At 40.1% G+C, this 11,093-nt stretch overlaps 2 protein-coding genes across 3 annotated transcripts in view; one reads left to right on the plus strand and one right to left on the minus strand.

The window, feature by feature from the left end:
- Window positions 1–3,574, plus strand: part of arhgap42b (Rho GTPase activating protein 42b) — a 59,361-nt gene extending 55,787 nt beyond the window's left edge. The window contains exons 22-26 of the mRNA XM_020614761.1: window positions 361–401; window positions 1,044–1,237; window positions 2,126–2,188; window positions 2,286–2,365; window positions 3,220–3,574. Coding sequence (XP_020470417.1) covers window positions 361–401; window positions 1,044–1,237; window positions 2,126–2,188; window positions 2,286–2,365; window positions 3,220–3,308 — 467 coding nt within the window. The 3' untranslated portion in view covers window positions 3,309–3,574. The remainder of the gene's footprint in view (window positions 1–360; window positions 402–1,043; window positions 1,238–2,125; window positions 2,189–2,285; window positions 2,366–3,219) is intronic.
- A 91-nt stretch (window positions 3,575–3,665) lies between these two features.
- pgr (progesterone receptor) lies at window positions 3,666–11,090 on the minus strand. Of its 2 annotated transcripts, XM_020614778.1 has the most exons (8): window positions 9,830–11,090; window positions 9,051–9,160; window positions 8,282–8,350; window positions 7,639–7,962; window positions 7,119–7,263; window positions 6,823–6,953; window positions 6,322–6,479; window positions 3,666–6,221 (listed from the first exon to the last, which is right to left on the minus strand). In XM_020614778.1, exons 1-8 carry the CDS (start codon window positions 10,711–10,713, stop codon window positions 6,066–6,068), a joined length of 1,977 nt encoding a protein of 658 aa, XP_020470434.1. In that variant the 5' UTR covers window positions 10,714–11,090; the 3' UTR covers window positions 3,666–6,065. The 2 variants fall into 2 exon arrangements, with proteins under 2 accessions (XP_020470434.1, XP_020470433.1); XM_020614777.1 differs by lacking the exons at window positions 7,639–7,962; window positions 8,282–8,350 and having other exon boundaries at window positions 9,830–11,087.
- Window positions 11,091–11,093: the final 3 nt, after the last annotated feature.

Below are 11,093 nucleotides of genomic sequence, written 5' to 3' on the forward strand. Positions count from 1 at the left end.
CAGTCATCAAGTAATGCCAGTTAAGTTTACCTGTCATTAGTTCAGTGGTGCTCCTAGCAGTAGTTCATGTGGTAGTCCCCATGAACCGGAAAGAAACCTCATGAAAGTGTATTTTTCAAGGTCAGTTTCCACAAACCATTTAGTTTTATTGACACAGATTATTCCTCTATTTCAAAGATTGACAGTGGGTACCCCAGTGATTTAAAGGATTGTTTCAGGATTTCTCAAGTTTGTCTTAAAACAATCTTGCAATGCCCATTTGTACATGAGAATAGGTCTTAGTCATTGTAACTTTTCCTGCTCTCCACACACAATGCTGCTACATATCACTTTCATTCTGTGTAAACCTGCACTCCAAAGTTTGTCTGAGGCTCAAATTGAGGTTCAGCTGTCCCACTAAGGTAATTTGAGTCAATATTTTTAAAGGTGCACTCTATTTAAGACACATTTCCCCTTTCATGTCCCAGGACAGTAGGTCCACACCGAGCTGTAGTGGAGGGATATATTCTTGTAGTTGCGTGGAAGTGCTGTTACCACCTAAACATTATATGACCCTAGAAGATATGCTGGAAATCCACGTACACACAAATATAATCCAGACCCAAGAGCAGGTTATGCTGGTGTCCCAAAATCACAAACTGCAAAAATACTTTGGCTATAAAATCTCATGTCCGAGACAACTCTCAGCACAGCTTGAGATTAAACAATGGTAAAATAACAACATGCTGAAAAATGCTAACTTGACTTAGCTTTAGTGGGTCAGCTGAAACTACATTCGGGCCTCAAACAAACTTTGGATGACATTTTTACAGAGAACAAGGACAGTGTATTTTGTCCCTCATTTTTTACAGCAACATGTGGAAATCCTCAGGGTCAGTGTGGGGAGTAGGTGAAGTTAGAACAACAGAGACCTATTTTCATGTAGACATGGGTACGTCAGTATTGTTTGAAGAATCCCAAACCCCTCCTCAAAGCATCATTAAAATAGCAGTAGTAAAATAATGTTTACATGGCTCATTTCCTGAGTGTTGTGTGTGTTTGAGAAACTTCAACATAAGTTATTTGCACATCTCCCTCAAGGTCGTAGGAGCTGCTCTGGATCTGTTCAAAGTCTGTCAACACTGGAGCCCAGAGAGAGTTTAAAGGCTACTGGTCACCCAGACCTGCCACGAAAACAAGCGATCCGCCGCAGGATGGATACATCAACCAGCAATGGCTACCAAAGACCTGGCTCAGTGTAGGTGTTTTAGAATGAATGCTGATATCAACTGCTCTGTAATAACATCTATGAAATCTTATCGTGTACTTGGGCCGACTAATAAATCAGATGGACAAGAGCAAGAGCACCCATCACCATCTGTAACCGTGTCTTTGTTGAGAACATTATTACGTTGTATTAGAAACAGATCTCCTGCTGAGAAAGCAATATATTTACAGTATATAAAGAACAATGTGTGCAGTATTATGCGCATAGCAAGATAATTATGTCAGTAAGGCTTGAAGACATAGATTCAGCAGCATTTCTTTCCCTCCTCTTCCCCTCCCTGAGTCATCAGCGTCCTCCTCATTCTGTTTAAGAGCATTAAGCATTGAGAGGCCTCCAAAATCAGATAACTATGTGTTAGGAGATTTATGTCTATTTCTCTCTGGTGGGAGCGCTGGCTTTAATTGCACTATGCTTGCTCAGGGGTTGATGTGACCCAGCAAGAGTCTACACTCTCACAGGAAAAATAGATTGCTTGGCTTGCCATGTCTGAGAAGCCAGTCACACGGTCTCTCTAGTAGTTTTCTTGTATAGCATCCAGCCAGCTTGCCATAGGCTCTATTGTCCTTTGACTCTGACATTCAGGGTCAAGTACAGCCTTGTTATATAGTTTAAATCAGTTCAGTACCACCTGGAGGAAGGAAATCTCCGATACTGTGTTGTAACACCTTTCACCTTGTTCTAAACAATGAGCAACGCTGGCAATGCTAAGAGAAAGTGTATAGATTGGTTTTGGACACAAAGGCCGGATAGGTGTGAATTTACAGTAGCTCTGAGGCGTCTTAGGATGGCACAGTCTACCAAACATTTAGATTTTTCAGCTGTTTATGTAGTTAGCTGTTGTTTTTCTTGTTGTTCCAGGGTTGCTGCCAGAGCACTGCTTTTTGAAAATGCCTCTTCACCACAGCCTGTTCCACTTGGAAGGTGCCATAAAACTTCATCTACAACACTAATCTAATTCATCCTACTCTAATCTCTTCAGATCTGCATTGACATTGCCTGTTTTTTGTTGTCTTTGTAGAGATGCCAAGGCGATGTATTCCTGTGAGGCGGAGCACAGCCACGAGCTCAGCTTCCCCCAGGGGGCACACTTCTCTAATGGTGAGTGGAGCTAGAACACGGGCAGGCCATTGTATAATTCAGCTGATAGTTTGTTGGAGAAGTGCTCACAACAGCACATGTCTCCTTGTAGGCTGATTGGATGTTGGAACAGTGTGCACATGCAGTCTGCTGTGTACTGGCAGCACACAGCAGAGACTTGGCTAATTCCTAGTGTTATGTAGAGGCATAAAATAAATTAGCTGTTAGCCTGACACCCTCATATGCATTGCTTAAATCCAGATCCACATTTTTTTTTTTTACACATTTCCTCTTGTCCTTTCCTTGAAGAGATGACTTGGCCCACAAACACTCCAGGCAGGTCACTGTAACCTAGTGATGCAAGGCACCAGTGAACACAGCAAACAGAGGAAGCAGCCAAACACAAGAACCTCAACAAACGCTCCCTTCCATTTATGAGCAAGCAGAACACTTTTATTGCTCTCCACATTTACAGGCCTTTTTCATCTACGTCCTGATTCAGCAGATCTTTGCCAGATTGTCTGAGCTGTGAGCTGAGTTTTTAAAGCTGCTCTTGTTCATCCATCTTGGTGCATCACAGCAATCATTAACCTTTTGTTTATGTTGTATGTGTGTGATTAAGGCAAAGCAATGCTGCTTTCAAGCCTGCTGAAATACCCTGTACACACTGGATTAGAAGAGCAATCTGACTGAGTCTTCCTCAGTTGGCTATAAATGTTAGCTTTTTATTCCTAGTAGTATTTTTGTAGCTTTGGTTTTGCCACTAATCAGCCTGAGAAATAATGTAACCAAATACAGGCTCAGTGAATCTGATCAGGTTTCACTAAATCAACAATATGTTCCTCTCTTCTCTTAACTCTCTTTTTGTTTTACAGTCTACCCCTCTATTGAACCAGGCTGGCTCCAAGCAACATACGAAGGAAAAACAGGTTTAATCCCTGAGAATTATGTTGTCTTCCACTAACAGGTGGTAAACATTGTTTGTTTGTTTTTTCACGGTATCCATTGGGGGGGTGAAAACTGCAAGATGCAGTTAATCGTTGTTGTAATGTTCCTGTTATTGCTGGTCGCAGACATTCCTGCAATTAATGCATTTCTAGCAGAAATGAAGCAGGTCAATAAGTATGATAGAAGTTTTCACAATGAAGTCATTACAGAAAAGGAGGTATATATTTTTGGACTATAATGTTAGGGGAATCTATAGCAATTGTGAATTTAATAAGAAATAGGTATGATGTTATTGCTTAAAGTAAATATATTAGCCATCGACTGCACTGATGTTTTTAGTGTCAGTATTACGGAATCGCAAAACAATCACTTCCCATTTCACAAGATTTATTCTCAGGAATATATTATCTTTTAACTTGCCATTAACACTCTCATCAGTGATAACGATAATCACTTTTATTGGCCAAGTATGTTGCACACACATGGAGTTTGTCTCCAGTACAGAAGGTAGCATCTGCAGCGCCAACTCACATACACACATACCGATGGCAGCTCTGTCCCTGCAAAGCGCTGCACTGGTCATCGGGAACAACTTAGGGTTCGACATGTGGTAGCTGGGGAAACACCATATAACGTTGCTGTGTACTTTACCACCGTGCTTCCCTTTCTGCTTCAGATCCCAAGGCAGGCAAGGCAAACAACTAGCCCTATTCAACTAGAGGCTGTTAATGGAAATCTGTACTTTCATAAACATATGGCATTATATGTAATTGATTCATCTGTGATTTAAAATGAGGTTATCAGTCTAGTCTACTAGAAAAGGCATAACATGTTTGCACCTTAGCTTCCATGTTTCTGGCCTGTGAGCACTGAACCTGCTCCCTGCTGCAGTGCACTTTCTGGTTAGCTATGCAATACTGTACATTAATGCTCATGTGTTCATCTGTAGATACTAATAAAAATATTTACTTCTTTAAGTGTGTAGTACTATAAATTATCACAAAATATATGCCATATGTAAGAATGCTTTTCTAATAATGTCATGAAAGCTACATTCATGAGGTGGAGCCTTTAATGCCAGCTGTGGTACTGTATTCACTGGTACACTGGTGTACTAGTACAGAGAACTAGACATATATCTGATTAAATTGTGTTAAAGATGCCATTTAATATTTAATTTCCTGTTACTTTCACAACATTTCCAAAATACAGACTCCATAATTATCTAAAAATGTAACTTCAGTAATAGTATTTCAGAAGATATTTTTTAAAACAAAGGGATTTCATTAAAAAAAAAGAATATAATAACTCTTTAAATGATGCAAATTAAATAATTACTTCACAGTTAGACTTTCTGTAGTGGCTGAAAAAAGTATTTAGGAAGGTATTTAAGATCTCACATTTGCCAAGATCAAGATGTTCTTTTCCATTTACAAAGTGAGGTGGCCTTTAACAGCAATACTGGAGGAATAATAATTTGCGGGGGCATATCACAGAAATGATATCCACATCCTGAATATGTAACATTTCATATGCTTTTTTTATATGGTAAGCTTGTTTCCTTGCAGTCATCTGCTGTGTCTTGAATGTGCCTAAACAGGTCTACAAATAAACAATGTGATTTATTAGGCCTGTGGTCCAAATATCTTTTCACAGATGGTGAAGTTAACTTGAGCTCATTGCAGTTAGGAGCTTTAAATTCAACATATAAAACAAAATCGGTATTGAGAATGTAGTTTAATTGTATTAACTGCTGGGGGAATGAAATACAGTTGAATTTGTGGGTCCCTACTTCTTGACATGGCTTTGTTTTTCTGTGAAAAAGCTATCAGACCGACAAGTAGTGTGTTTCTGCTCTAGTACAATGTAAGTTGCTTCACATCATAGCTAAATGAAAATGTGTTTTTATTGCACATTTTTATTACATTTGTCAAGTTAGTTTTTATGTCCCATTTGTCCATTTGTATGTTAGCTACAAAACGTGAAAAAACCTTAACTAACTTCAGTAGGATAGGATGTAAATTTCGACCAGAGGACAAGGAAGATGTGATTACTTGTTTGTAAAGATATAAACACTGTTCCAAAAGTTAAGAATTTCTTAATGCTGTGAAATTTTGATATTTTTTCTGTGAACTAACACTTGAGTTACATCTGCCACATGCATCCCATTAACATCTGTCTGTGTATTTTGACGTTAGTCTGGATACAGACTTTAAAATCCACATTCTGTTACTGTATAAAATAAAGGTCACAGGACATTGTGCAGTGTAGGCTGAGTTCTTTCTCATTCACTGAAGCTCACATGCAGTTTTTTAAAACATGTTTTAAAAATATTTATCTTCTGAGTTTCTCCTCCCAAAAGTCTCTGCTGATAATACTAAGAGTTTTATGTGTTTAAGTGGCAGGATTCTGTCTCTCCTGCAGTTCTCATTTATTAAGAATACAATCTTGGTGAGAAACACCAAATATTCTATTGTTTTTCATTTTGCAGCTTCTGTACAAAAAAATAGAGATTGTAAGTACCGTCTGTACACAAGTTGTAGGATGGGAAAAGGTCGATACAACAGAATCATACACAGGAGTTTACTTATTGATCCCTCTGAATTTATAATATTCGAGATAATTCTCTACTCGAAACATTTTTAAAGAACCTGTTCATTCTAGTTCACCTCATTAACAGCATTAGAGGCAATATGGCAAAGTATTAGTGAAGGCTAATAATAATCCAGTCACAATGTGTTTGCGCACAGTTGCGGTGTCTGTGCTGGCATCGTCACTTGGTGTGGAATAAGAGTGGCCTCACCATGCCCGCCAGGACCTTGGGAAGCTGGGAGGCAATGACCTCTGACATCATCGCTGGAAACTCCACTCTCATGGTCTCAGCCTGGAGGAAGGTGCTCAAACAATACAGGTTGACCTTTTTCACTATCTGTCAGAAGAAAGACATTCAGGTTTGTCTCGGTGAAGCAGCAGTTAGATCAAAGCACAAGAAGTACCTCTGTGGTACTCAGCTCTACAAGGGACCTTACTTCATGTATGGAGTCCAGCAGTTTGGTGAGGTGGTAGAATCGCTGTGAGCTGGCCACCACGCCCTTCTCCTTCATGTGGATCACTTTAGTCAGCTCATGGATGTAGCTTTGTCTCATCTCTTCAAATGCTGCCTGACTTTTGAGTCCCTCAAGAGGCACTGAGGGCAGACAGAACACTCATAAATTAAAAAAATAAATAAATTCTACAAACGTTTAGTACTTTAAAATGTTAAATGGTTATTCTGTTTTAAAAGCTAAACACATAGGACATGTAACGGACATTGTTTTTGAAATACCATGCTGCTAATAATAGTCATTATAAAACTACTAAAGAAATCTTGTCAAGATCGATTAACCCTGTACAGCACTTCCATTACTGTTCGACTCTAGTATCAAAGCATCACATTTTTCTGCAGCACTGTTTACTGAGTGTTTCTAATTCAAACAACATAAGGTAAACAACTGAGTCATCTAGTGTCTGCTTCAGGAAGTTCTCTTTACCTGTGTTGAGTAATATTATGGCTTTCATGCAGAGAAACTCCTCGCGAGTAACTTGAAGTTTTGCAAACTCCTGAGGGATAAGCTGTATTGCCATGCAGAGTTCATAAATTGGAGATCTCCTCATTTGGTCCCTGGCAGGCAAACATTTTAAACAGTTAATGACCTTAATGGCCTTTTCCATCCAAAATAGTTTCTTTGACAAAATAATGCATTAGTGTCAAGTCTACTACTCTCAATTATAAATGATAATGAATCAGAAGCCCACTCAAATTGACTGTGTGATAAGTGATACTTACTGATTAAGAACCAGATCAGGTGCGATGTATAAAAATTCACTGCTGACATTCTGAAAGGAGCGCCAGCCCAGAGAGAACACCATCAGGTTCATCCATGAGTACTGAATGAGGGTCATCTGATCGTTGATGTGAAGATTACGAAACCCTTAGAACAAAAATAAAACCTTGCATTAGAGAATATTTAATTTGTCAGCTTCTCGTTCCATTGTGATTTTTTTCTTTGTCGGTGGATACAACCTGTGTACCATCATATGCAGCAGTGCACCACATTGGTTTTCTAGTAATGTTGTGGCTAAGCTAACAGTTTTATTGCCAAAGATTTTATAATCTTTTGCATTTTAACATTTCTCATGACAACTGATCTTATATTATGTAGAATCACTTCTCTCATATCTGATATTCACGGCATTACAAAGCCTTCTGTCTTAGTCAGGATTTAATGCTGAGACCTTCAGGGAGACCTGCCAGTGGATCCTCGCGGCAGCAACATGGGTGACCCTGACCTGCAGAGAGCCGTTACCTGGCAGAGCCTTGGACCACTTGACAATGGACAGCAGCTGTTTCTCACACAGATGGTTGAGAGTGCTGAGCAGAAGATGGGGAACATCCGGCTGAGGGTTGTCATAACCAGAATGCACATCCTCTGGTTCAATGTTTTCCAGGATACCGACGATCTGTTGGTTGAGTTGTACCTCACAGATGCCTACTCTGCAAGGCATGGGATTCAGGGCCTGATTGTCACTGGACATGGCCAAGTGGGACTGGAACATCAGGGACGGGACCAAACCTAAGGCTTTCAGGGCCCCATAACGCTTCAGCTTCCTGCCTTTGATAAGTATATAAGGTGTGGTAAATGTAATGATGAAAAGCACAATTTAAACACATAAAACATCACAAAGCTTCAGTGGTTTTCTTTTCATGCCAAGTAAATTTACAACATAAGTGGTAAAATTGCTTAATGCTTTACTTTTGCTTTACTTTTAATACCTGTGCCTGCAAAGGATCCCATTAAATTTGAATTCACTGTTTCCTTTTTGATCTGATCAATTTGAAGCTTTTATACTAACCATTGTTTCAGAGTGTGACATGGAGCTACATAACCCAGCAGTTTCATGTTTGCTATCTGTGTGCTTCAGCTCTGTGCAAAAGGAAATCCAACAAATGGGAATTTTTCCTCCGGATTTTGTCCACAATGCAGTCATTTCGTCCTGCGCAGAGATAGCTATGATGGCCTGTTGAATAAATGGGTGCACAGAATTTTAAAAGAACTTGATTTTCAAATATATACAAAGGAGGTGAGGCACATAATGAAAAGGAAGAAGAGTTGAAGGGGCTCCTAACTATATTAGTATGTCTACTCCACTCCACTCCACAATGACACAGCCTTTTGAGAAGAGATCTAAGGAAGAAAATTAGATAAAGGCAAGGCTGTGAGGACAGAGTGACATGACCATGGTGAGACAGTGGCTTTTATATCGCACTGAAAGATAACAAGAAAAACAAGTCCAAGATGAAGAACACAGTGAACACTGGTCAATGTGATACTGTTGTTAATAGCCTTTAACGACTTCCATAGAAGGTCAGTCCAATTTGACGTGGTAACTCCCCTTCAATGTGTCACATCATTCACTGTAGATACCTGATATCAGAGATTACTATTTGGTTACAGGTTGTCTTTAGTGGGTTTTTTTTATCTTCTAGTTTCTCCAGAACAGTGACAAATAAAAATAAAATAAGTTAGTCTAGAAGGTGATTTATTTGCATGTACACTAAAAATCAACCATTTTTATCACGTAAACAGCGTGTATAGTGGTACTGTGTATAGCAACTACACATAAAAACAGAACAGAACAGGGGAAAATGAAAAACATCAACTGGCTTGAAACTGTTTGGGAATTCGCACTCAACAGTTTCATGTCTGTCTTTTCTCACCTTCAACTGCCCTTTTAAAAAAGACTTTACAGCTCCCACATGTTAAGACTCCATAGTGGCAACCAGATGCCTCGTCTCCACAGATCACACACTGTCTCTGAGGTGGCATACTGAAAAACAACAAAAGCACACAGTGATGAACGCCTCTGTGAACTAAAGACAATAAAAAATGCAATCAGGTCCAGTCTATCTTTAAGCATGTTTTAAACCACAACTTCCCTTAAACATATCATTTGATTGTGAAATGTATAGAGCATGGAATAAAGAGCATTAAGGGTTTAAACATCTGCTCCTGATTCTTATAAAACCAACAGCAAAAACAAAATGTTTTAATTGTGCTATCTGTTCTTAAATGAATGATTATCTTGCCTAACCATTGACTGAATTAAAAGCTAACTTAAGGGGCCTTTTGCCACATTTGCAAAGTAAGATAAAGACAGGGAATCTTAAAGACCTTTTATATTAAACCATTTTTCAAGGATTTTCTGCTCAAAGCAACAACTCAAAACAACTTTTTCAGAGGAAAACCAAGGAGGCAAAGATTTGTTTTGTATGTGGTTGTTTCAGATGGCATAAATTAGTTCTTGTTTTGTTCTCAGAAATAACTTAATTGACTCACAAACCTCTTATTGTTGTGCACTGGCAAAAATCCTCACTTGTGATTCTACCTTTTACCTCCAGCTGTGTCACAAACATAACCTATTCCAAACTTGCATCCAAAGTTGTCAAATTCAACGTTTATGTGTGATCAGTGGGATCAGTTAGATAGTAATAATTACCTGGGGAATACGGAGAAGGGTGATGGGTTCTTCTGACACAGGGACAGGCTCTGGAGCCCATCGTATCCGCTGGATGTGAACGGGGTCTCGGGTACCACCGCGGTCTGGCACCAGTACTGAGGATCAGACGGAGACGTCTGCATCTGCCAGCGAGAAGCCTCGTTCTTGTACACTGTCAGTTGCGAGTGTGCGTGTGTTTTGCTATCAAAGTTCATGACAGCTTTCCCGGACAAATTAGTCCTCACCTGGCCCGGTAGATGTTCAGACTGGTTCAGGTCGATCAGGAAGTTTGGCGAACCCTCCAGCCCCGGCCCTGCCACTGACTGCATGAAGTTTGACGGCTCTCCATCACTCAGCCCCAGCTGCTGCTTCAGGTCAGTGTCACAGCAGGCGCCGAGAGCAGGTATTTCCGATGATGGATCAAAACTGGGACAGTGGGTGTCCATAATCATAGAAGGCTCGTTTTCGTCTTTGATGAATTTGCATGCTCCGGTAGTCGTGGAGAGGCTTAAACTTTCGCCTGGTAAACTGGCGGATGTAGCCACATTCGTTCTCTGAGCTTTTACTAAATCTTCCCATGGCACACCGTCACATTTCAGATGCTCACCACTACGATCATAAAACTGTTTGACAGGTAGTGAGCCATCTGGTATGTTACAGTCTTTGAAAACTGCGCCGTCACCGCTTGAAGTTAGACCGTGGATCAGGGTGTCGGCGTTTCCAAAATTACGCACAGAGGAGGCTGCACAAGGTAGAGAATGTGACTCGGTGGGCAACTTAGTATTACTGTACCCAGCTTCAATCAAGTCACTTACTCTTGTAGCAGTAGAATCAGCGATCGAAGTACTGATGGCGCCCATCCTTCCGTTTATCTTATTCTCCATTTTCTGAACCGTGAAGCGCACACAGCAGAGACTGGAGTGCGCCCAGAGGCTGGACAGTGTGTGATAAGTTGTGGCTCAGAGACCTTTCCTGTAATCCTCCTCCCCGTCGAGAAGGGCTGTGCCTTCACCTTTCCTTCACATAGAAGACTGTTCCATTTGAAATGTAAGACCAACTTGTTTATGATGAGGATGAAGTTAAATTAAATCGAGCACTTTCATAAAATAATCCTGGTATGTATGAGTAACTTACAAGTATAGTTCCTTGTGCTCATGGGTGTCATGTTTGAAAGATGCTCATTTCCTTTTCCACAGATTTCCAGTTGGTTTCCTTGTTCAGAGTAAGTGGCCAACCTTCCAAAGGATACCGGGGGAAGAATCCA

The sequence above is a fragment of the Monopterus albus genome, unplaced genomic scaffold (assembly GCF_001952655.1).
Source record: "Monopterus albus unplaced genomic scaffold, M_albus_1.0 scaffold150.1, whole genome shotgun sequence".
NCBI lineage: Eukaryota > Metazoa > Chordata > Actinopteri > Synbranchiformes > Synbranchidae > Monopterus > Monopterus albus.